The sequence below is a fragment of the Opisthocomus hoazin genome, chromosome 7 (assembly GCF_030867145.1).
Source record: "Opisthocomus hoazin isolate bOpiHoa1 chromosome 7, bOpiHoa1.hap1, whole genome shotgun sequence".
NCBI lineage: Eukaryota > Metazoa > Chordata > Aves > Opisthocomiformes > Opisthocomidae > Opisthocomus > Opisthocomus hoazin.
Genome location: NC_134420.1, coordinates 21,023,556 through 21,048,927, shown reverse-complemented (window position 1 = coordinate 21,048,927; position 25,372 = coordinate 21,023,556). Strand labels below are relative to the sequence as shown.

The 25,372-nt window shown below is 39.0% G+C and overlaps 1 protein-coding gene across 4 annotated transcripts in view; it reads left to right on the top strand.

Annotated features, from left to right (window-relative positions):
- NUCB2 (nucleobindin 2) overlaps positions 1–13,673 on the top strand; it is a 30,154-nt gene extending 16,481 nt beyond the window's left edge. For all 4 annotated transcript variants that reach the window (XM_075425490.1, XM_075425489.1, XM_075425488.1 and 1 more), the window contains 8 exons: positions 1,596–1,781; positions 2,413–2,503; positions 4,054–4,112; positions 5,623–5,715; positions 6,753–6,842; positions 7,419–7,589; positions 7,908–7,989; positions 9,835–13,673. In XM_075425490.1, the coding sequence (XP_075281605.1) occupies positions 1,596–1,781; positions 2,413–2,503; positions 4,054–4,112; positions 5,623–5,715; positions 6,753–6,842; positions 7,419–7,589; positions 7,908–7,989; positions 9,835–9,947 (885 nt within the window). In that variant the 3' untranslated portion in view covers positions 9,948–13,673. The remainder of the gene's footprint in view (positions 1–1,595; positions 1,782–2,412; positions 2,504–4,053; positions 4,113–5,622; positions 5,716–6,752; positions 6,843–7,418; positions 7,590–7,907; positions 7,990–9,834) is intronic.
- Positions 13,674–25,372: the final 11,699 nt, after the last annotated feature.

Below are 25,372 nucleotides of genomic sequence, written 5' to 3'. Positions count from 1 at the left end.
CATGCAATTTTCATTTTCAGAGAAGAGTCAATTGCCTCCATTGCATGCAGGGAAACTGGTCAGTGTGCATTATGCTAAAGAGCCCGTAATTTTGGAGTGGCATCTTAACAGGACTTGTATTCATGTGCCAGTACAACTGACTTCAGGAATAAAATACGCCTTTCTGGGATCCTTTAAATTAAATACAGTTTGATAGGGATACATTTTTCCCAAGTGTATTTTCTGATTTCTTTTTGTAAATGGTTTAGGTGTCTCACAGAATGACATAAATAATCATCCCTAACCTAGCCATTTGAATTTTGGAATCTATTTTATGTATATGCCAAGCTGCAAAACCACAGCAGAGTAGAATTTAAGATATCAATATTAGAAATTGCATATGCTGCACATGGCATTCAATGTCTACTTAAGCAGATTCAGTATCAATCACAGGTGCGGGGTTTTTTTTCACTGCATGTTTATGAAGGGGATGCAGCTAAGCTAAGCATGGTATGGCTTTTTTCAGCTGCTAGAAAAAAATATGTTTCCCAAGGGGAAAAAAGACTTTAATCTCAGATATGCTTTAGAGAGCACTGCATGTCTGACATGAGAGTTTGACAGTTTTTGTATTTTCAGAATAAATTAAAAGATAAGGTATATTTTAAGCTTTCTGTATTTTTTGTGGACTTTTTTTGCCTTTGGAAAATTTTATCTCATTTTTCTGTAAAATTATTTTTTATATAGATATTATGAAGTTCCTTGCTATTTCTGAGCATCACTTCTGGGAAACTTCTGGTTGGCTAGAGAAGCATATCCTCAATGGGGCAGTTCTTTCTCTTATTATATGTATATATTTTTTTTCTTCTCATTTCTCAGCTGAGATATTGACAGAGTGTAATGGGCCTTTTAGGAGGTCTTTGCTTTGGAATTATTTTTGAAAAGGTACAGGGAATCTGAGAACTAAAATGCATATAATGGAGACACTATATCAGCTATAAACATGTTACTTTGAAAAGCACTACCAAAACATCCTTTAATACCTTGAGCTGTCTGAAAATGATACATCTCTCAACTCTACACAAGTACTTGTCAGAAATTCTCCCCTCACACCCTTTCTTTCTATATAATTGGGTTTTTTGATTTAATCTATATTAAGTTACTGCAAACTAACTCCCATTATTAATGAAGGTACTTTTTTCATTAAACTGTAGGATACGCTACAAATGTTCTTGTTCTGAAATAATCAAGAAGTTAATGGTACTACTTGAAGCTGTGCTTAATTAATATGGCATTTACTTAACTTGAGTTAATTTATTATTAATTGATGAGAAAGGACATCTTGATGCCTTCTTACAGTACAGTGCAGTTGCAAAAATTGTCTAGCAGTTGAACCCTTGCAAATTAATTTCTGTGAAAATATCAAAGTGAGGAGAGATGTTTCTGCATCACTGTCATGTGAAAGGAAAGCCCCCAACTATTCTACCTCATGTTTAAAAGGAGAATGACAATATGGCCGGCCTTGCCCACATATCTGCACAATACAGTGTTTTTAATGTCAGATGTGCTAACGTAACCACGTGGTGTAAACATATATCTACGTATATCTATATTTTTAGGCTACAAGTGACCTGGAAAACTATGATAAGACCCGCCATGAGGAGTTCAAGAAATATGAGATGATGAAAGAACATGAGAGGAGAGAGTATTTAAAAACACTGGACGAAGAAAAGAGGCAGCGAGAAGAATCCAAATTTGAGGAGATGAAGAAGAAACATGGAGATCACCCTAAAGTTCACCATCCTGTAAGGCCACAGTCTGTTCTTACGTGATTGGGTGGAAGCTTTCCTTTCCAGAAGGAAAAAGCTAATAAAGAGCAGGGTATATGTTGTTTGTTCTCAGCATTTGCCTTTTCTCATTGACATGGGAGGAGAGTGCAAGAACAATGCTGAGCACATTACAAAACCCACTATATATACCCCCATTATTTCTGTACAAGTATGCTATTTGCTGGCAGAATTGTTTATTTACAAAGAAGAAGCCAGAATGGTATTCAAAACTGGAGAGATGCCTTCATGGTATGCCTGGCCTGCAAGGAACTGCCTCACAGTACCATTTGCTCTAGAAAAGGCAAACTAATTTAACTCCCTTCAGCTATTATTTCTAGATGAGTCTGCGTGACCATGACTGATTATTGCAGTTGTTCCTTTCCATAGAATACGCATTTCCTTGACATTCCCTCTTTCCCTTGGCCTTTCTGTCTAATGAAAGTATTACACCTGACCAAAAGGGAATTAAAGAAAATTCCATTGATTCCATTTGCAACACAACTAATCAGAAAATAAGGCCTTTCAGAGAAATTGTAATGCAAGGATAATGCAGAAAAAATACATTTAATCATCTTCTGAATAGTTTTTCTTTGTAACCAATCTTTAGGGAAGCAAAGATCAACTGAAAGAGGTGTGGGAAGAAGCAGATGGACTAGATCCTAATGAATTTGACCCCAAAACATTTTTCAAATTACACGGTAAGAGGTTTAGTTTAATTTAATGAAAAGTGAAGTGACTTTCTGTTACCTTCAGCTGAAGGCAAGTTTGTCTTATGCTAGGATGAAGTCTTACACCTCAAACGATTTGGATGAATCTGAAGAGTATAGAGGAGAAAATATTTATGTTATTGTTTGTAAGCGTACTACAAAGTTTTAAATGGGGTTTAAAAGTTGAAAACAGAGTTTTGTTTAACTGCTCATAAAATCATACAGCCAATAACCAGTAGTGATTCTTCAGGGAAGTGTGGGTACTTAGAGGCTGTCCATATCTATATTTTTGCTTACACACTATGTACCAGGAATAAATCCTCAGAGGTGTGTGTGGGAAAACCTGCTTTCTCATCATCTCTGCAGGTAAGTGCCAGACATCCCTTATCACTGGAATGGTCATAGAATTGCTAGGCCTATTCAGAAGCTGCGAGATTCCCTTAGTAAAACAAAAACCAAAATACCCCCCAAGTCTGCCTCTGTATTTCTGAGCAGTGTGCAGCTAGAAACAATAAAATAGTAGCAGAGATGAGGATGAATCTGAATGAGCATTTTGCTTCAAATGTGATTATATAATGTGTAACCTTATATTCTGACATTGTTAAATGCTTGATGATAAAGTACCCTTAAGCAGATCCTGCCTGGCACTGATCTGTGACTGGTTGAACAGTACATAGAATTTGACTCATCCCAAAGATGGTAATTTAGCTGAAGAAAAGTGTTCTAGCTTGAGTCTGAACTTTTAGCTTGGTTTGTAAAATACATAAATATGTATTATTAAACTTTCTCTCTTCTTTCTAGAAAGAGGTCTTGGTAGATAATTTTCTAAAATTTTTGGTAGCATTTTTTATGCAAATTTTAGCAAAACAGAAATAGGTGAAATAACGTTTTGCCTTAGAGCTTAGTATATAAAAAACTTGGAAGTAATTAAACAAAAATGTTGCATAATAACACTCATTTGAAGTAGACATTTTCTTTCAATTTCAGAGGCAGTATAACAATATTCAGAGTAGCATGTAGGATACGAGATGGATCATTAGTGATAAAGTATTCTCTTCACATTTGTCACGAAAAGTCATTTTACAGTGATCTCTTCTCAAGTGCTACAGACTTATATAGATTTCACATAAGTCTAGGGTTTTTGGAGAGTCTTACTGTTGGTTAACAAAGTTTTTCTGCAGATTTTTGTTGCTCTGAATCTATTTACAAATCTAGTTGTTAAATTGGGATAACTTGTTTTCAGCATTATTTTTTGGTAACTGCACTCGGTGCAATCCTGTTGTGACATATTTCAGTTTGCTAATCTAAGAAGTAGGAATATTGCTCCAGACTTGTCCAATCAACCAAAAATGGCAATGCAGTTCAGGCAATGCCTGATAAAAACCTAAACAGAAAAAAACAACCTATGTAACCAGCGTCTTGTTAAATGAGGTTTGTAATCCACATGACATGTGAATGCTGATACTTATCTCATGGAGAACTATTACGTGTATGACTTTCTGTATGTACTCAACTTGTATTTTCAACACTTCTTTTTGTAGATGTCAATAATGATGGTTTCCTGGATGAGCAAGAATTAGAAGCCCTATTTACCAAAGAGGTAAAGAAAAAATTGAGAAACTTCACTTGTTTCAGTGAATGCTTACAGGGGTGTCTGTATTTTTTCCAAGTGTATTTGGGAGCTTGGGACTACAGATGAGGGTATTCATGCCAAGTTTTGTGCATCCTTAGTGCTTCTACAAAAGTGTAAAAACATACCAGCAGGGAGAATAAAGTAGTCGAAGCATAGGACTCAGACAGCAGAGATCTAGTGCTCATGTATTTCTCTGCCACAGGCTTGTTTGTGATTTTATAATTAATCTGCAAGATAGCTATGCCTGTATAAATTTCAATGCAGAGCACTGCACTCGTGGCCTGGTAGAGGTTCTGAAGCTGGGTAGCTCATTCAGTGTTAATCAACAAGTCGAGACTTGTTGAGAGATAAAGAATCATGCTCGTGCGAATTGGCTCAAAGACAGTATGTTGTGGAAGTGGCTACACAAATTTCACATACTTTATATCTAGCTAGTTTAGAGCACATGTACATCTGATAAAGTAGACAGGCTCTTAGTTTCTATAAGCCTTGGTCTGTTGTCTGTGAAAACGGAAATATTGTTGCTTCTTTGCCTTCCAGAGGGGTAATGATAGCAATGTACTGAAATTCTACAGCGATAGGAATTGCAGAATCAATAAATAAACAAAAGACCTTAGTCTTCATTTTTCCCGTAGGTTCTGTTTAGGTATAGCAGAAAACCCCCCTAAACTTCCCATTCAAAGATCCAGTACTATGGCTGTCAATATCTAGTCTTACAATTTTTTTTAGATTTCACGAGTCAATGAGGAACTGTGCTACACATTGTATATAGAAGCTTATAAATTCAAGTAACTAAGTTTTTGAAGAAATTAAATTTGCAAATACAGATTTCTAACAACACTTTGCTATAATCCCTTCTAATACAACAAAGATATATGGCAGTCTTTTTTGATAGATGTGTTCCACCATTTTGCAGTTTTGTAGTTTGAGAACAAATAGTCAGGGCCTTAAAATTACCTATGGGTAAGCAAGCAAAGCTAAATGACTAAGAAATCTAAGTAGAAGCAAATAAGCATGAACTCACCAGAAAGGTGTTGTGCAAGAAGAGGAATGTACCATTAAATTAAGCACTCAGTTTGTCTTGTGGTATCCTGAATGCTTACAGGATCAGCTGCATGCTCTGGTAAAAAAGCTACCCTCTCCTGTTCCAGAAACCACGTGGAAACTCTGCCTGCTTTGAATCAAACATAGAATTAGACTGTGCATGCCAAGGTCAATCTTACTGTAATGTCCACAGCACTGAATTACAACAGGCAACATGAATTAACTGAAAACTTCATTCTTAGCAATGAAAGGCTCACTTGTTGCTTAAATACTATGCTAAAAGAGGAGAATTACACACACACACACTCACTCTATTGGAAAAATGGTGAACTCATGCTTTTAGCAACATCTCATGCTGCTGTTCCAAATATGCTCTGTCATTTGAATCAGCGGCCCTTTCTCCACACTAACATTTGCTGATTTTGAATTTCAGCTAGAAAAAGTTTATGATCCCAAAAATGAAGAGGATGACATGGTTGAAATGGAAGAAGAAAGGCTGAGAATGAGAGAACATGTAATGAATGAGGTGGGGACTGATGTTCAGCAGAGCTGCTGATTACCTTCTATGTTTCAGAAATACAGTCATCCTAACATGAAGGGTTGTCCAAATACAGCAGAAAGGGGTGACCTGGCACACTGAATGCTGTTTGTGCTGGGATTCACATAAAGTTACAATTCTCAAGCCCTGCCCCCATATTCTGATGTAAATGCCTGCTGACTAGTTTTTATTTAAGAAGTTCCAGAGAAGGAATTGTGCGGTAGCCTCCCATCTTTTGCAGATACTGAGATTCAGTGGAAATTCTCTGGGAATTTTGTGTCAAATGGGGAAGACTCTAAATGTGCTTTTGCACTTGGCAAACGGGTAAGATTTAGGTGTGAGAAGAGGGAGTGGAGCAATGTCTTCTTTCACGTAGCTCACCTTTGACCCTTCAGAAGAGGGCTCAGAGCTCAAAGTATCACCCATTACAATGAATACCTTTACTAGTTCTGCTAGGTTTACAGCTTAGGAAACAGAGGACAGGATAGAGGATGTTTTGAACCACCATGGGTTTTTTTTCACTTGTATCTTTTCTGTATTCAACTATGTTCCTTAAGCCTGAAGAACGAAGCAAGCCTGCTCTTCTGTTAGTCATAAAAAGAAGCATTTCCTCCCTTCCCCTTAAAGGATTCTGACACAATTCAGTTGGGGTTTGTTTGATGTTTTAAAACCTCACCATCTTGACAGTGGAGAGTACTCTGACTCACAGTTACAAAATTACTCCCAGAAAGCTACAAAAAACGTTTTTCTCAAAAAAATCATACATGCCTCTATTAGTGTTGGGGCTGTGACCAGAAATAATGTTTCCAATAAAGCCAATGAATTTTGAAGTAAAAGGTATTTACTTTTTATTTCCATTTTTGTTAAGCCATATAAGCTTTTGAGAGAAGTTTTCAGATGTTGCAGGCACTCACTTGAAAATGTGACAATTTAAAAATAGAAGGGTTATATTTTAAGGTATTTGCATGATGAGATTAAATATTAGCTCCACCAAAACCTGTCCTTTAATATTTTACTTCAAATAGGTCGACATCAACAAGGACCGGCTAGTGACTTTGGAAGAGTTCCTGCGGGCTACAGAGAAAAAAGAATTTTTGGAGCCCGATAGCTGGGAGGTAATGAGAATGTGTTCCAAGTGTAACACACTGTACTATTACCTTCACTCTAACCAGGAAACCAATTGGAATGTCTCTGACCTTTGCTTTTTTCCAGTTCTGTTTTGGTATGTCTGTGGTTAAGTGCCTTAGCTAAATGTAATGTACAGAACGTAGCAGATAATATACTGCAGATGTAATCTTTGTGGTCCCCACACAAAGCGAAAAGGTCTTGCGCCACCCTGTGGATTCTGGAAAAGCTTTTCCCACCTGTTTTTCAAACAGAAAATGGGACATTTTGTTTATGACTCACTTTAAAGGGAAGAGAAGACCTCAGCTGGAAGCAAGAGGATTTTTTTCTCCTACCTCTAAATCTGTAGTAGAATTTTTCTGAAAAATAGCTGAGAAACAGCTATTTTGCTGTTTCTTACAGTGAGTGTACTAACCCTTTACAGTGTCATGTCTGGGTATTTTGATGAAAATTCTGAGAGTTTAGTGAACTGTACAGTTCAGCTAATAATAATTTCAGAGGGAAGATAATAAATACATATATGCATTCCTGGCTAAGTATTCATGTTCATATGTATTTTCTTGCAGACACTAGATCAACAGCAGCTCTTCACTGAGGATGAGCTGAAGGAATTTGAAAGTCATATTTCTCAGCAGGAAGATGAACTTAGAAAGAAGGCAGAAGATCTTCAGAAGCAGAAAGAAGAGCTGCAGAGGCAGCACGACCAGCTTCAGGCTCAGAAACAAGAGCTTCAGCAGGTACACTTAGGAGAACAGAATTTTTTTTTTTCCTTTTCTGTATCCTTTTGTTACAATAGCTCCAGCTCTGGAGCATTCTTTCCCTTGATTTCTCATATGAGTCCCAGCTGAATTCTAAACTAATGCTACCACAGCAGCACGTAATCTAGTATTCAGGACTATAGTGAACCATGCAAGCATCTCAACTCAGTAGTATACCCATTAACAAAGACTTTACATAATGGCTGCAAAATTTGTTTTAGGTGTATTCGTTTATGTCACATCAGAGAAAGTTGACAGATTTAAGTTTTTCCACTGTGGTATTTTATTTTTCACCAGGTCGTAAAACAGATGGAACAAAAGAAATTACAGCAAGGAAATCCTCCTGTAGGACCAGCTGGAGAACTGAAATTCCAACCTCGTATGTATCTTTCTGTATAGAAACTTTAAAATAAGATCAAGATCAAGATTAAAATAGGTTGTAAAAGTCATTAAAACTACATTTTCTGTTGAAACTGTGAGTATATTGTGGTTTTAATGATCTCTGTAGATATGTTCACTAAACTGTCTGTAAGATGGAAGTATGTAACTCTTCTAAAGTATTCCTGAAATCTCAGTGCTTTTAAGCCCATAGTAAAAAACCAGAGTTCTAACTCAATGCGTCATATGGGTAGAGAAGTAGGATTGTGTTGTACCTGTCAGTCTAAAAATATTGAGATCTAGAATATCTAGGATTTCTGAGCATCCAGAGAAGAACAGGGACATACAAATGACCAGGTGTGTCTGATGTTCTACAGATGCATTACCAGTCTCAGACTGCAGAAGAAATTGAAGCATTTAAATGTTTTCAACAAGTCTGTCCTTTGTAACCAACAAGTCTACCTTCCAACTTACTAGCAGTTGGGCATCACGTGACATGACAAGTTAGTTTTAGACAGAATGAACGACCAATTGCTTCAACACCCTCACAAGAAGATGATGTTACAATAAATCATTGCATTTGCTCATTGGTGGCAACAAAATGGTCAGGTATATATTAGCACTTATCCATAACACATTGTTCATGTTTTTTTGTGCTTTAAAGGGGCTCCACTCTCCCATACATCCTAACTTACGTTTTTCTCCCCCTCAGAAAGGTTGGAACTAATATGGCTTTATTGGCTTCCATGTTCGTGTGATAATGTTGTCAGTAGAGCTCAAGAACTTCTTGACATTAATCTCAAATGTAAGACTTCAGATTATATCCAGGCAACCTTTTGAATACTGGAAGCTCTTCACTGCTCCTGCAGGGCCAACAGTGGGATTTCAAACCTTAGATGCTATATTTAGTGATTACAGCTTACTTTATGGAGTATCCTGAAATTCTATCCCTAAGCCACCCAGTTCTGTGAAGAGAAATAAGGAAATTTCAGTACCAATTAAATTTTGTCTTTCATTTGCTTCAAAACTGCCTGTGGGTTAATTTCATTTTTTGATCCTTAGTTCTGAGTGCCTCACTTCCCCTCACCTTCAGTAGAAACATCGTGTAATAGCAGACACACTGGGAGTTAGACTAATGATACATATTTCAATACTGACAATACTGTAGCAGATATTGTTCTTAACACATATTTTCTATAAAAACTTTTTGCAAAGTCATTTAATCAGGTGTCATAAGAATTCATTATATTAGCCAGAACTAGTCACTACTCATTGACTGGGTTAAGGAGATCCAAGTACATGATATTTCTAATCTGTAGGCTACTGGAGCTACAAAGGGTAATTTAAGGAAAAAAACAATCGTAAAAATGCAGCTGCAAGTTCTGAAATCTTCAGCAAACTATGAAAATTAGTATTGTTCGAAGGTAGGCAAAGGGAGAATATTCTAAGTATGGGTGACACAGTGAGGAGTAAAATACAGGAGCAAGCTGGGGTTTTTTCCAAGCTTCCCGTATTGGGATGAAAGGTTTCATGAACATGTAATATATTTCAGAAAGAAAATCTCCCAAAGAACCAATGTGTTATGTGGTTAAAAATATTTCACAGAAAACAGAAACAACAAATAATCTAAGAGGAAACTCTGAATATTGTAATAATGCAGTCTGTTGGGTAATCTCAATCCGATTTCATTGTTGGTCACATGCAAAATTCTTGATTCCACTTACAAACCAAAAAATAGAAGGTTTTGTTTTATTGTCCCTACACTAGAAATTTTCCTTTAGAGACTTTTCTCATTTGGGGCCAATTTATTTGAAAGGTTACAAATTATTTTATTCTTATTTTACAGCTGGGGAACATAAAGTTGGAGATGCACCAAAACATCCTGCAGGAGGTGATCAGCCTTTACCACCAGGACATGTCCAAGAACCAGTTGCTAGAAGTGATCAAGTTCACCCTTAACCACTTGTGCCTCAACTTTATAGCATCTTTATTAATGGGGGGGGGGAGGGGGCAGGAAATCAGTGTGAAACATGAACTCACCACTTTCTTCCCCAGACTGTAAAATCATTGGGAACATTAGAGATGAAGTATCAATCAGATTTGAATCATAAATTAAATTAATTTTCTAGTTTTCTCTCCAATGCATCAGTAAGAAACATAACAAGGAGATCATGTAAAGGCTGTAACGCAGGAGGGAATTAAGGAAACTATTAATACTAAAGGTTTTTATGGCCAGGGGACTGAGCTGTTGAACTCTTCTCTTACAAAAAGGGAGGAGATGTCTGCCATTCTGTGTTTAGGCACAAATCAGAATCTTCTCAGAGAGGAAGCAGGGAACTGGCCTGAATGTCAAGTTAGGTCTAGTTTTATGTAGAAACTCTTTCCAGAAATGCTGAGAAGCAAAATATGGGGAAACAAAGACCATAGATAAAGGCCTACCATTTCCAGCACTACCAAACCCTTGCTTCTTTGAGACCAAATAAAAATCAAACTTCTAATCCTTAACCAGAGAAAATTTGCACTTTCTAAAATCTAAACACAGTAAAGAATTATGTGGAACAGTGAATATTTTTCATGTTTACACAAGCCTAAGAATTTCACTGTAAGCCTTCAAAAGAAATACTGTACTTCTGGTGTACTGATCTGAACCGTCCTCCTTGTTGAGATTAATCTGTGTAGCAGTTGAATACTCAGCTGGATCTTGGGACAGTACTTTTCTCCCTGTTTCTTTTATTAGGTGCCAGCTGATATCAAAATTTTGCATATTACTAAGTAAGCTTTTTACGTTGATGGAAATATTGTGCAAAACAGAGCAAGACTCACTGTCTTTTTCTGTATAGATTATGCTACCTCCTATGATAATACCAGATTTTTCAAAAGGCACCATGTGCTTCAGAAAGCTCCTCTCAGACATGAATCTTTGACTTGTTAAGAGTCTCACTATTAACTCTTATTAGTCTTTCAGCAGTTGGTGTCAGTTTATGAAGTGGCCTAAGACAGGGGTGCTACTTGATTGTATTCTACTGGTATTGAACCAGGATAGGTCCCTAGTATTGTGAGCCAAGATTTTACAAGAATAAGTTAATTTTCCTGTGGGTTTTACTATAATATTGAAAAGTTAGGTGTTTGTCCTTGCTCGTCATTGATTTCAGACTGAAAGTATCCTAAAGTGTAAACCCTGTTTGGGTTTTTGTGGGTTTTTTTAACCGTGGATTGTTCTGATTGTATAATACTGACTTTGAACTGATACACACCCACCTTGGCAAGCATCCTTTGCATGTCCTTCCTATTCTGTGGCTGACAGGGTCATTAAAGGAGATCGTTTGGGTTTTGAGCAAAGAAACAGAGGGAAGCCTCTGTTATAGAAAGATGTTACTTTCAGGATAAGACTTGAGTATTTCAGGCAAACTCAAAAAAGACAGGAGGCAATTACTAACATTTTGTAGTGACATATGGGAAGTTTCTCACTTTGAAGAACTTTGATTGATAGAAGCTAGTCATATTCCTTCCATGTTTAAGGCTTCTTTCATCAGGACTGAGCACATTCTTGTTCTCCACACAATATAATAGAACTCAGTGCTGGATCAGATTAGATTTCCTTATCTGTTTCATCTTGTTAGTTTTCATGTCACGTTTCCTTCATTTATACTACTCAAACAATTGGACTTTTCTGTTGTTGTTGTTCTCTATGCAAGTGGTTAACATTTTAATTTAGTTTCCAAAACCACTGTCTCCACTGTTTGCCATTTCCATGCAACTCTAACATCAGTTTGATTATGTCTTTGTCAAGAGACTAGAATACCTTGCAACAACTTCATCTGTTCACTAGGAGGCCCAGACATAGTTACAGCTACATCCAGACTAACAGAGTTTCTCAGTGCACAGCCCTGGCTTTGGGATTGTAGCTTGGTAATGGGTGGCAGAGTGAGGAGGGAAACAAAGGGGAAATTACTCAAACATTGTGGAAAAGGTGAGGGGAATTTTTTTTTGTGATTGTCCCATCCTACATGAAAATATACAGAGGACAAATGATACAGCCATGGACATTTGTAGAGAATCAAGGACTGAAACCTTTGGTATGAAGGCATTTCTACCATACAAGTCATTCCTTCAGGCTACTTCTGCCTCTTAACAAACATCATTACATGTAATGATGACATGCTTTGTAATGTAATGCTCAAGCTTTGGTTTCAGTGCAACCTCTTACACTTTGATAGTGAGATCCTGACTCTCCCTGTTGTTGGAGATGGGCATTATATCCACCTTATCCATTTACTTTGAAACATCCAGAGTTTTCTAAAGAACTGTCGTAACTTGGGTGCTAAACTCAGCTTCTGCACGCCACGGTGTAGTATCAGTGGTGACTCTGAGGAAGCTGCTTATGAAAAGCCAGGCTTTTCACTTGTCATTTCATCACGAGTTAGCATTAGCAAAAGTTCCTTGTTTTGCATTTCAACTAGCCACTGAGGTGTGTTCCGTGTAAAACAGTGCGCATCTTTCCTTTAATTGCTGTCTGATACCTAAATGTTTTTCCAGTCAGTGTTAGTTTAATTAGTAGGCTTGCAGTTTAGCAATATACTACAGACTTTCTGCTCATTTTTGAGAAGTGCAAACAGGCAGGTTTTTAAACCTTAGAGTTGGTGATTGTGTTTATCTGTAACAATAATGAGGATTTAGTCAAACTGACAATTATTTGCCCTAAATTATGTGGAAGTCAGAGCCTCAGTCCTCAATAACACTTAAGTTATGGAACTCCTGCTGAACATGTCTTAAGTTTGTTGCCTAAATGTTTTTGAGATGAGAGCCCAAATTACAACTTCATGCTCGTCCACCCAATTCAAATATGCATGGGTACCTGTATCCCATGATGTCCACAAAGATAGCAAGGACTGAGTGGATGTTCTTTCAAAAGATGGTCTGTCAGGTCTGGTTTGTTGACAAATAACGTTCACCCAGTACTGCCTATCTCGTCCTCCTCTGTAGAGGAAAGGTATCGTTCTTCAGGCCCAGGCTAAAAGAGGTCTCCATCTGAGTGTAATAAATCACCAAACTATTTTTGTGATCAATTCTGAAGTGTGATTTAAAGAAGAGTTACCTCACTATGAGGAACATCTGCCTTAGAGGTTATGCAATGTGCGTAAGTCATGCTTACACATGAAATGTTTAGCAGATTTGTTGCTTTTTAATGTGTTTGTTGTTTTCAATGCTGATGTCTACTTTTAATTGGGTTCTCTCTTCCATAAAAGAGACTAAAAATACTAGCCACTAAAAGCATGTTTCTACGATGTTACTCATTTCTCAGGAGCTTTTTAAAGCGGAAAAAAAAAAAAATTAAACTAAGCTTACAGCTAAGTGAGGAAGTAGAAAGCTATAATCACAGATAAATAAGAGACTGGCATATTGCTGGCATCAGTGCTTTCACCTGTACTCTGCTTTTCATTTAGGAAGTGATTATAAGAAAAGTGTAAGTTCATACAGACACCAGTTCCAAGACAAAGATGCAGAGATTTGGGTTTGTACTTGGCTAGGATTTCGGTAGGAGGATGAAGGGGTAAGATTTTGTTAATGTTGTACAAATTCATATCCTCCAGTGCAATATACATAGGAAAAAAAAAAAGCCTCGCTCTGTACTTTGTATAGATTAGTTTTTAACTGGATTAAACTGAAACTCAGCGCAGTGACAGACGTCTAGTGTTTTATTTTAAGCAGGTGGGAAAGAAGTGGGTTTAGATCTTGTCTATGTGCACAACTTTGTTTTTCTGCTTAGAAGTCCTTCCTGTTTGCCCTCCAGTTTTTGCTTTCCAAAAGATGCAAAAAGGAATTTATAAAAAGCTGTAAGTATCCTGTGTTCTTCCCTGGCACCAGCTGCCTCACTGCAAAAGCTATTCACTAATTAGGTACTTGAATGCTCAATTTTCTATATTCATAAAAATAGAAAACCAACTAATTAAAATGCAACTGCAACAGCATTGCAAACTCTTGACAACACCACACATTTCTCTGACTTTTCAAATTCAGAACAGAAATCCCAGAGAAGGTGAAGCACCCAAAGGTATAGTAATAGATTTTGCTATAGGTTGCTTTCTCTTTGCTGACAGATTTTGCCTTTAAAGCCAGGTCTCCGCCATTTCAGGATGTCAGAATGGCTGTGGCAATGTGTCTCTTGGGGAGATCCACAGGACATGATGCCATATCCAGCCACATTAGACTTTTCCAATTTGTAAATGTATCTGGATTAAGAAAAAAATTGATGCATGGTGGCATTTTGTGAAGAAGTGAAGCTCTGAACTATGAATTGTCCTTTGGTAATTTATGCAGAAGTAGGCAGGAGCTGTCACTAAGGTTGGCTCCAGAAGTACTTTCTTGCTTAGATTCTGAAGTGTCTATTACTTACTGAAATGAAGAGGTATTGTACCAAGGTAGCGAAATGAGAGTCCCATCTGAAAACGCAGCAACAGTCACTGTAGTATAATTACATTTATAAAAATGATTTTTTTTTTTTTTACTTAATGGAAAATAGGGAACTAGTTTGACTCCTATTATTTACGCATCCACTGACAGCAAATATCAAAACCATCTATAGTCACCCTAATGTTTTCTAGTGCTTTAAGAGCTCTACTTGCCAGAATCACTTTGTATCCAATAGTAACAGTTTTTATAATTATGCTATCCAATACTATGCTCAATAACAGCCTGCATATTTGCTTGTGTAGTAAAGTACAGCATCAATGAGGGAAAGCAATTTTTTTCAGAGATACTTAAGTTTCTAAGTCTGGTATACTTTTCAGTGACAAATGCAGTGACAGAGGAGCACTGCAAAGCTGACCTCTCCATTCGTGGCACCCTTTCCATCAATTCAAGGTGGTAGTCTGAATGACTGCATAGCAACTGCTGCTCAGTCGCTGTTGCAAACAATTTGTTCTTTACTCAAACGTGCGTTTCCTTAACACATAACAGCTCACAGCTGGTATCTTCTAAGGAACTGCCCTGAGAGCCATTTCAGTGTTAACAGAAGGTGATGGTGCATACAGTACAGAGTTTCCCCTCTAATGTCTCATTTCACACCCTCTCCCACTAGCATATCATGGCTGTTAATGCTACATTGAAAAGAGGACTTCAATTTTTGTGCTTCCTACCACCAGTGACAGTGGCGGAAGCAGGATGGAGGTGCAAGCAGCTGTCCACCTCCACTGTGCATCGTACCAAGCTACCCCACCGCGTGAATCCAGAGCCCACCTGTTGTCCCAAAGGTGGGATCGTTGACCCGGTGTGCGATACGCCGACAGACACACAGAGCAGAGGGATTGTCTGCGAGGTGTGTTTGTGCAGATATGGGTGCTGGGTGGTAATTCCACAAAGCTAGCACACCGCTTAGCAGAGCCACAAGGACTATATACTCTCACAAAACCAAAGAAATTAGTCACTACATTCCGACTGGTTCATCACGTTGCACGCTTATCTTAGAGGCGTGCTCCTTCCTTCCTTCACTGCACACGCTCGCATGCTGGGGGGGTGCGGTCTTTTTGGTTCTGAATGGAGTCAGTGGTCACGATCTCCCCTTGCTGCCTTTGCCTTTTTCCTAGTTCCCCTGGCTCTGTGTTAGCTTCATGCCTCGCTAGCAGTCACCCTCCTTTTGGCATCTTCCGGGCTGGATGTGCCCGTTTTATCAGTCTGTTAGCTCCTCTTCCAGGGCATAATTGTTAGGAAGGCATGCATTGTTTATAGAAAGTAATCAGGCCTAAATGAAACAATGTCATTACGACCTAAGCATTTCTGCCCTATATCGCTACGACCTAAGCATTACTGTGACCTAAAGACTTATCCCTGATATCACACCTAGGTGGAGAGGATGAGTTATTCAGCCATGGAGCAGAGTCCTATATGAACTTGTATATACGGACATTTCCACAGTCACAGAAAGACACTAGGTGCTTTGGTAGCAATGAGTGAAGCTCTGAGCCCATGTCTATTCTACAAGCTGTGCAGACCTTGCCAGGGCATTTAGTACCGAGCAGAAGTGACTCGACATCTGCAACAGAACAGGCCCTTCCGCAGGCTCAGCACGTACAGCTGCGGTCCGTCTCTTCACTGAAGGGAGCCCAAGACAAGGATTACCGAGCACTTCCAGAGGCGAATCTAGAAGCAGTGGTGGAATAATAAAATAGGATGCTGAAAACTGAATGAGCCCTCAAAAGCCAAACAACAGCTGCCGTCTTTCAAAAGGGCTTTTCTTCTTTTTCTTTTACAAGAATGCATTTCTTACATTAGGCCATTTCATTTTGGAAGAGATCCTGAAAGTGCAAATGAGCACAAAGCTAACGACGCTCTGCCTGAATACAGACACCTCCAGACCGTGCTTGATCTCTGAGCACAGTACACCACAGCTGGATAACAACCATATGAGAATCACTTGGTGTTTAAAAACCCAAGATATTGCCCAGGAAAAGGTACTGTTTACATTTATAGCTGGAAACCACAGTCCTGCTAGAGTAGGATCCTATGGGCTAGTGAAATAGAAAAAAGGCAATGCTGTACTATTTCTGGCAAAAACACAGCTGGATGCCACAGGATTATAGAGACGCCAACTCATTGTCACTCCTGATGCTGCTCGAGGAAGAACTGCTTTGGAGATAGTTGATAAATCGGTTTAGATTAGCTTTTTTCCCCAGGAATTCTAAAGGCAAAAATTGCATATATCAGAGCCAGCTTAGGGATGCTGGTTCATTCAGTTGCTGAAGCTCTCAGGGAAGCACGATTACCAATGAACAGCCAAGCAAACTGATAAAAATCACGATGTTAAGTATGAGAACTGGGATAAAGGAATAGCGTGCTGTCATCAAGGCATGCCTTAAGTTTTTGATCAGAGTTTCCCTGTATCTCTAGTTTAATTGTCTGTGCTCAATGTTTTGCTGCTTACTACACGTAAAGCCACAGCTCATTTTCAACTACAATAGTTTTATAATTCTTAGTCTAAATACTCTCTCTTTACATATTTTATGTTTTAGCAAGGAAAGAGGAAAATGAAGTGCTGTAAATGTTTACTTATTTGTGTTCACTATTAGAAAATTATCAAGAACTTAACAAATCAGATATGCTATTCATAGTCTAAATAAGCATCTGTATTTTAACTTTCTACTATGTTTACAATACTCAGACAAGAAAAATAACCAGCCAGTCATCTGCCCTGATGGGTAGGTTTAGCTCAATCTACAGGTAATTACAGTATCATCAGAATAGTCTTTATTAATTTATCTATTAATTATTTACAGCTTCCAAGTTGCATTTTAGTTGGCTCAGTCTTTGGATTAACAGCAGCCTGTCTTTTGGTTGGACTGATTGCTTTCCTGTACATTAAGCACTATAAACTATGTAAGTGGTTTCAAGGGTCTAAATTTCTACTTAGATTCTATTACAATTTCTACATTGAAAATTGTTTTTGTAAATGATTTTATTCTAAGGCCATTAGGAAGGATGAGCTACTATAGCCAGCACTGCAACACTCCTTACCACTGTTGTGATCTTTAGCCACTGCTCCCAAAAGCAACGCTCATGTGCTTTTGTACCCATTTACTTAAAAGCAATGTTTTCATTTGGTACTTTTGTGGCTGCAGACTGCTAAGCCATCTGCGCTGTGACGTGGCACCACAGACCTGCGCTGGCTGGATTCAGGTTGGATCCTGCAGCTGCCTGACTGCCTACACGGTGCCAGCCCTATGGAGGGCCAGGGATGACCAGTCGGCATCGTATCCATTTTTATCTCTACCAGCTTATACATGCTTTGTCGTAGCTCATCTTTCAGTCTAGACACATCCTAAATGTTTCAGATGTCCCTCAGGATCCTCAGGACAAAGGCAGGGTTGCACCAGTGTGGCACTGAGCATGCACAGAGCATTTTTCTTATTTATTAAAAAAAAATTTTAAAATGCAACATAGTAGTTATGAAATAGGGAAAAAGTAGTGCTGGGATTAGATGCAATGCATTCACATACTGCCACAAAGGACTAACTGAAAAGAAGCAGTTTGAGTCAGAAAAGAAAGTGGCTAATACAGATCATCCTGCTCATGCTTGATGTGCATGTTTCATCGGTAGAACTTCAAAGCAGTAACTCCCAGCTCCTTGATGATATGGTTCCTTCATTACTAAAAAGAAACAGTGACAAACTACTGCATCTAAATAACCTTTTCGCAAACAAATTAATGTGGAAGAAACCTTGGAGGCTGGCTGGCTGTAGCTGACTGTACAGTCATGTATCTGGCAACAGTGGTGGATTAAACATTGTTTAAACAATTGCAGCTCTTCAATCAAGAGAATTTAATTGCCTGTTTTAAGGAATAAAGCAACAAAATATTTCTATACTCTATCACAATATGATATCTAAATCTATATAAAGTAAGGAACCAATGAGTTGAAAAAAATAAAAGCTAACTCAAGCTTGTTTTAGGCAGCCATTTGCACTGCGTAAGTGCAGCTCACTTCTCGCACAGCTGCTCTCCTTGGTGCACGGCTCCTCAACGCTGCCCAGAAGCTGGCTGCAGCCTGTCCAACGCCCAAGGCAAGCTCCCCGGGCAGCTCCCACCACTGGCTCCCAGCACTCCCACACCTGGAGAGGGAGGGCATCACCTGCCCGCAGCTGGCAAGGAAGGGGCAAATCTGCCCTGCGATGTGAAGGGCAGCCTCCTGCCTTGTCTCCAGGGCAGCAGAGAAGATCCTTCTGGACATGCCTGGACAGCAGCGAGGGAGAAGCAAGCCGTGTACCATCCCAAGCCTCTCCTGAGAGCATGCATACTGCTGACTATGTAGCTCATGCAGGAGAGAGGGAACAATTAGTGTTTATTTCTTTTTCTTGCTCTTTTTTAATTTAACGTACATCTAGAAACATGCATATCCCTTTTTCCTTACAGTTCCTCAAAAAATACTAGTGTTCAAAGGAAGCATAGAAATGAAGCATTTGGAAGAAGCTGTTTTGAATTACCAGATTGTGGGCTTTAATCCCAAACCATTAATACAAAACTTTTTATCTGAACTATCCACAAGAGAGAAAGGTACAAACTCTCTTCTGGAGTAACATGCAATGTAACACACAATGTAACACTGCAAGACAAGAGCAAGCAACTCTGCTAAAGGACCAGCAGGATCTGAAAGCTTCTTGGTTTCAGGTGCACATAGAAGACAATGGCACTCGCACAGGTCCACACACTGTTCATGTGTCTCCAAATGTATGCAAGTGTGACAGGGCAGAGTTTTCCATCAAAATCATTTATGACGCTCATAAGTGGCATCCTCTTGAGTAGACAACACCACTGACTGTCATGGGTAAAAAACCTGCTTTGCCATGCCGTGAGGGTATGGTTTAATTTCTGGAAGATGGTAGCTGTCTGGACATACAGTTGGTAGGGCTACCACTATGGGCTTCCAGCATAGCTTTCTCTGGGGCTTTTGGTGCTCAGCATCTGGGGGGAGGCAGTGAGGAGAGGGACCTTGCGGTGCTGTATCATATCTTGATAAAATGTGAAGGAGTCCAGTGATTTGCTTTTTAGCCCTGCCAGGGCTGGATGCAGTGCAATGTTTAACGGACATGCCAACTGCTGTGGAGTGGCTCACTTTAACTTGCAGAGCCCATTACTTCTTTCCTGAAGAAATTGAACCTTTGAGGTGTAAAGATGATGAGTAGCTCTGAGAAGGATCCTTCACAGATGCTGAAGTTAAAAACAAAGCATCTCTTGGTGATGAAGACAAAATTGTATTGCAAAGAAAACCGAACTACATTTACATGACCACGCAGTGCAGTTCACTGCTAACACCAGACTTTCAAAGAGTACTACAAGGAAATCCTGTCCTCTCAGTTTACAAGGTGACTCTTATCCTGTGATCTTTGGGCAGTCCGTTTATCCTTTCCTCTTTGGTCCACGTGAAAACATGTGGAGGGGACACATGGCCTTTAAACCTGTGTTAGCTCTGCCATGAGTCAGACTCGCTCAGAGCCTGCTCTGGAGTGAGATCAGCGCAACTGTGTCCTGGACATCCAGCTGTATATGCTTAGACATGCCAGAAGGAGAGAGTTTTGAGAGGGATGAATCTAAGGAGCAACAAAAGTACTGCTCCTGATAAGATTTCACAGGCTTTGTCACAAACTATCCTAATAAAGTATTAGAAAAAAAAAAATAGAATCCCACCCAGACCCGATTGTTTGTCCCAATGTAAGACACCTACATAACGCTGCAATTGCAAACCAGTGCACGCAAGGGAAACAAAAATGTTCCAGATACAGGTCTAAGTCTAGCCTGAGGTCTAGATTCAGCAGGAGAAACAGAGCTACCCTGAGAAATTTGAAGTGCCCACAGCATCTATATTCCTGCCTATCCGACTGGATATCAGGGAGCCTAATCTGTTGAACAGACTTTGTGGTCTCTACCTCTTAGAAGGTTTCAAGACACTCTTACAAAGAGACAAAAAAGGGAAAAGAATAGCTCTTGAAGTTTGTGAGGTACTTTCCCGAGGATGTATTTTTTTAATAGGGTAACACTGACACTTTACAAGAAGGTAAATAGATTGTTCCTCCTGCAGCAGGGAAACTGCTTGTCTGTAATTCACCACCTTTTAAACTGTGCTGGAGCAGCTGTTTTGGGTACCGCAAGAAGGACTAGCAAGGGGAAGATGGGAACTTCATAAGCCAGGGAATATTTAGTAAAATATGTAATTACATGTTACATTTGTTGTAGAAGCCCTGTAGCTGGACAAGTACTAAGTTATTACAAATAAGTACATTTTCATATCCAGAGGTCTAGAGGTTTATTGTGTTTAAGCTGTCAAAAGAACATTGTTTCTCATACTTATTGTATTCCTTAGACTGGATCCCTCTTGCTTCCTGTATAAATAACCAAATATATAAATACCAAGGCTATAAAGAGCCAAATAATCAAGTTTCTTTGACCTCCTTTTCACATCTTCATCTGCTTATCTAGCATCAGCAAATACCATATCATCTGCCTGTGTGTGCAGAGTAAGTGACTTCTGCCCTGAAGCAATTCAAATCCAGTGATTACTGGAGGAGGATGTAATCAAGGATAACATCAGGCTAGGGCTACTGGGCCACTCAGGCAACTGCTTCTACCTATAATCTGTGCTTCAGGTAACACCTACAGCCTTCATGTTTGACAAACAACTTGTTTTCAAAGTACTGTACAAAGCCTGGAGAATCCCATCACAAAACAGATATTTCTAAGCTTTCAGGTATGTATAATGTATCTATGGGCCCCTTCACATTAAGAGCAGTACGGAGCACTATCGGATGTAACTTGACGGTGAAAATGAATTTGTTTCAGGTGTACAGAGTCGTTTGGAACAGGAAGCTGTAACTCACCAGTCACAGTGCAAGGATGATTCAGGCCCAGGAGACCCTGGCGGTACCTTTCTATCGAATTAGTCCACACCGTTCTCCAGTAGATATATTCACTTGGCAGGTTATTTGTGCCACTGAGAGTCACTACAGAAGTCCCAACAAACTGGTATAAACAAAGGCTGAATTTAACTTGGATTTTTGCTTTCCTTGAATTGTTTTGTTTCAAATGAGTGAAGAATATTATATTCCCCACTATGAAATTTGCTAAAAAGTAAAGTCACTGGTAAAAAAAAAAAAAAGCCAAAAATTTAGGTTCTGTTATCTTCAATCCAGCCATTCCACCACCAGTTTGCTTTCCGGGAGACACCACATCTGACAGGAGCAATTTCATTTTCCCTCTCCCCTCTCAACAACAGGATGTAATTTCATATTTACTCTGCTGCAAAATTCTAGTGGCAAGAAAGCAATATAGATTTTAGATTTCATACTTGAGGAGTGTTAGCATCAAACCCTTGTCTGGGTTTCACTTCTTAACTAGGTTGTCCTCAGACTTTAGATCTTCTCTTCTTTTGTAGCAAAGTAACAAAACATTTTTGTTGGTGGCAGTGACAGTGAATGGGCTGAAAGCAGCCTGCTGAAGACAAGTGTTTAATTTCTATCAGGCTGATAGGAATCATACTTTGGTCTTATTCCTGCTGCCAGAAAAAAAAACCCACAGCCTTTAACAAAGAACAATTCTTCTCTCTTTTAAGATGCGCAGTTTGACACACTTTGCGTATATGTATATAAGTGCAGTGTCTTACTGAGTCCAGGTACAGAGCACTCAAAGAACAGCAGACATATACTTATTTTCTGTTGCAATGCTTTTGTCTGTAATAAATCACTCTTGGTTTAGCATCCCAGGTGCATTCTGCTGCATCGGCTTTTTAATGGAAGACTTTCTCTCTTGCTTTAGCAAAGTGTCCTGTTGTCTCCGAGATAAGAGAAATTCCCCCCTCCCCCCCGCAGTCAATGCGACTGTCTGTCTTGAACTTTCCATATCAAATTTCATACCTGACGACATCAAGCATTGTATATCTCTATCAGAGCCACAAAGAGTGGACAGAGTTACCTGAAGCCAACCAAGAAATAAAACACAATATTGGAGCAAATGGATTATATTTTTGTATGTGCAAACTACAGTTCTCTCCAAAGGCATCTGACAATATCAAAATACTAAGATGCGAGGTTTTTCATCCAGCAGCTCAACACTGTGTAGAACAAACCTTTCAACTCGAGATGGCAGGTAAACTGTATTGTTTTATCTTATTATTTTTTATCTCTTAGAAGTTTAAATTTGGATACTAGCTTGCAAGTACTTCAGCTTCTTTTAGTGTGGCTGAATACTGGAAAAAGACACCACACAAAGTTATTAGAGGTATTGGAGTCTTACCTAAAGGAGATTCTGTCTTTCAGGAAGTATCTCTATATGTCAGAAATTGTAAACTTTAAAAATGACCTAACAGACTTTTACCCCTGTAACTCACTAAGGATCAAATCAAACCTCTCAACTAATGCTGATCAGTAATTTTTTTTTTTTTATTTAAACTGTTTCAGAAAAATGAATGAAACATTAGTGCCAGCTCACCATTTTAGTTTGTCATTCTCTTAACTGAAGCCAGCTTTTAAGTCAGTAGGAAGACATCTGTTGAATTTAGCACACTTTGGAGTAGTTTCTCTGAAAGTCAATGTGAAAACCAGTGATGGCTGAATATGAACATACTACTAAAAATTTTGTGGACTGGTGCAAATTTGGCAATACTTTTTAATGCAAGTGGATTTTTGTATGGATACATTAACACCCTTTACAGTAGGTCAGTATATTACTATTGTAAATAATTGTATTTCTGCCTACTTTGTAGAAGACTCTAACAGGGCTGCTAATAAACCGTCTCTGACTGCAAAACAGAGCCACACAGAACCCTTAAAGTATTAGTGGTTTTAAAACAGAACAAAACTATTTCTACTAGTCTCCAGGTAGTTATTTAATGTAATGGGACATCAGTGAAATGTCAAAATTACAGTTTTAATAGTAGAACACAAACCACTCAGCCAACACGACGTATTTTTGGAGTGGCTTTGGTGCCAAGACCTCTACCCTCTTCTCTGTTAAAAAAAACCCAACCCCAAAACCAAATATTCTGATCCATCTATCCAAGAAGCAACTAGCACTTCGAAGATAAAGGGCTTTACTGCACATCCAAAGGCTAACGTGGATGGGACACTTCAGTGCTGTGCAGCTGGAAGGAACAGGAGCAGGGTGAGTTTAGTTACCTGGTTTAAGGAACTATTCCTAATTGAGGAAGAAATCAAAAATAAGGACTATGAGGATGGATCTGGTTTCATCCCCTGTGTAACTTCCAAAACAGAAAAGCACAGTGAAGAATGTAGGATCAGATGCAAGGTTTCTCCTGAAGGTGAAACTTTTGAGGGAACCTGGGTTTTAAAACTTGATTGAGCTCCACTTAACAAAGGAAACGGACTGTCTTCAGCGAAGACAGATCTGCATATGACAGTAGAAACGTTTGGGATACCATTTAAACTTCTTGAACGATAGTACTGCAATTTAAGAGTTCTCACTGTGGGTCACAGGTCTATGACATGGTATGGAACTTTTTGTTTTACTTTTTTCCTGAAATAGATGCTGGTCAAGAACACAACAGAAGTGACATACTTTTCAGGCTATGTACAGTATGAACAAAATAAGTAGAAAAAAAATCTAATAAAAGAACAACAGCTTTGCCACAATTAAAAAAAAAAGTAAACACAAAAGATCAAGCTTTCAAATTGAATGATCAAATATCACTATCCAATGCATCCATTTAGTAAAGCACGTAGACTCTAAGTGTAAAGATTTCAGCTATGTATGTCCAGACAACACTTGATAGAAGAAAATCTGTGAGAAAATAATGGCTACTTCCTACAGAGACATTTGTAAAGACAGATACTGCCTTTGGAAAAATATCTGTTTACTGCCTATGATTCTAGATAAATTCTCAGCAAGCGTGAGTTTTCTCCACGGGTGGTGAAGCCAGCCATTAGTTCTTTCAAATCAAGCCACCCTCATGTATTCAGTGATCGGCACACCCACAGCATGCTAGTCATCTTCTGAAACATCACCGAGGATGGCTGCGTCGGGCAGCTTCTTTACCCTCAGGGTCAAAACTTACCACCATGTTACGTAAGGAAGCTGCACCCTGGGCACTCTGCTCCAACAAACTCCATACATTTTGCAAGAAGAACACTCTGATCTTCCTGCTCATCTCACTGCTGTTCGCCACCCATCCCACAAAAGAAGCATTATCTTGCTAAATTTTTTCATCTAGTTTCAAAGCTAAAGTAGAGCTAACTACACTGGAAAAATGCACCTGGGGCAAAGGCAGGGTGTGGAAAATATTGTTGCCATTGCTTGTATGCACTCACCAGGAGACAACGAGAACTTACAATCATAGAATTGTTTAGGTTGGAAAAGACCCTTAAAATCATTGAGTCCAACTGTAAACCTAGCCCTGACAAGTCCACCACTAAACCATGTCCCTAAGCCCCACATCTACATGTCTTTTAAATACCTCCAGGGATGGTGACTCAACCACTTCCCCGGGCACACTGTTCCAATGCTTGACAACCCTTTCAGTGAAGAAATTTTTCCTAAAATCCAATTTAAACTTCCCCTGGCACAACTTCAGGCTGTTTCCTCTCATCCTATCGCTTGTTACTTGGTAAAAGAGACCAATACCCACCTCGCTACAACGTCCTTTCAGGTACTTGATAAACAGGGCAAGCTGACCTCAGACCACGACATAAACATTCGAGTCATTCAAACGCCTCAGCATATAGGATTATACAATGTGCACAAGGGCCATATTCTCTCATGCTAGAGAGAAGGAAATAAAACAAGGCACAGGAAGAAATTTCCAGAAAACACTGACGCAGAAGGAGACATATAAAATAAAACATGGCGAACAGCATCGCTGTTGCAGCAAAGGCACCATCAGGGACTATTTG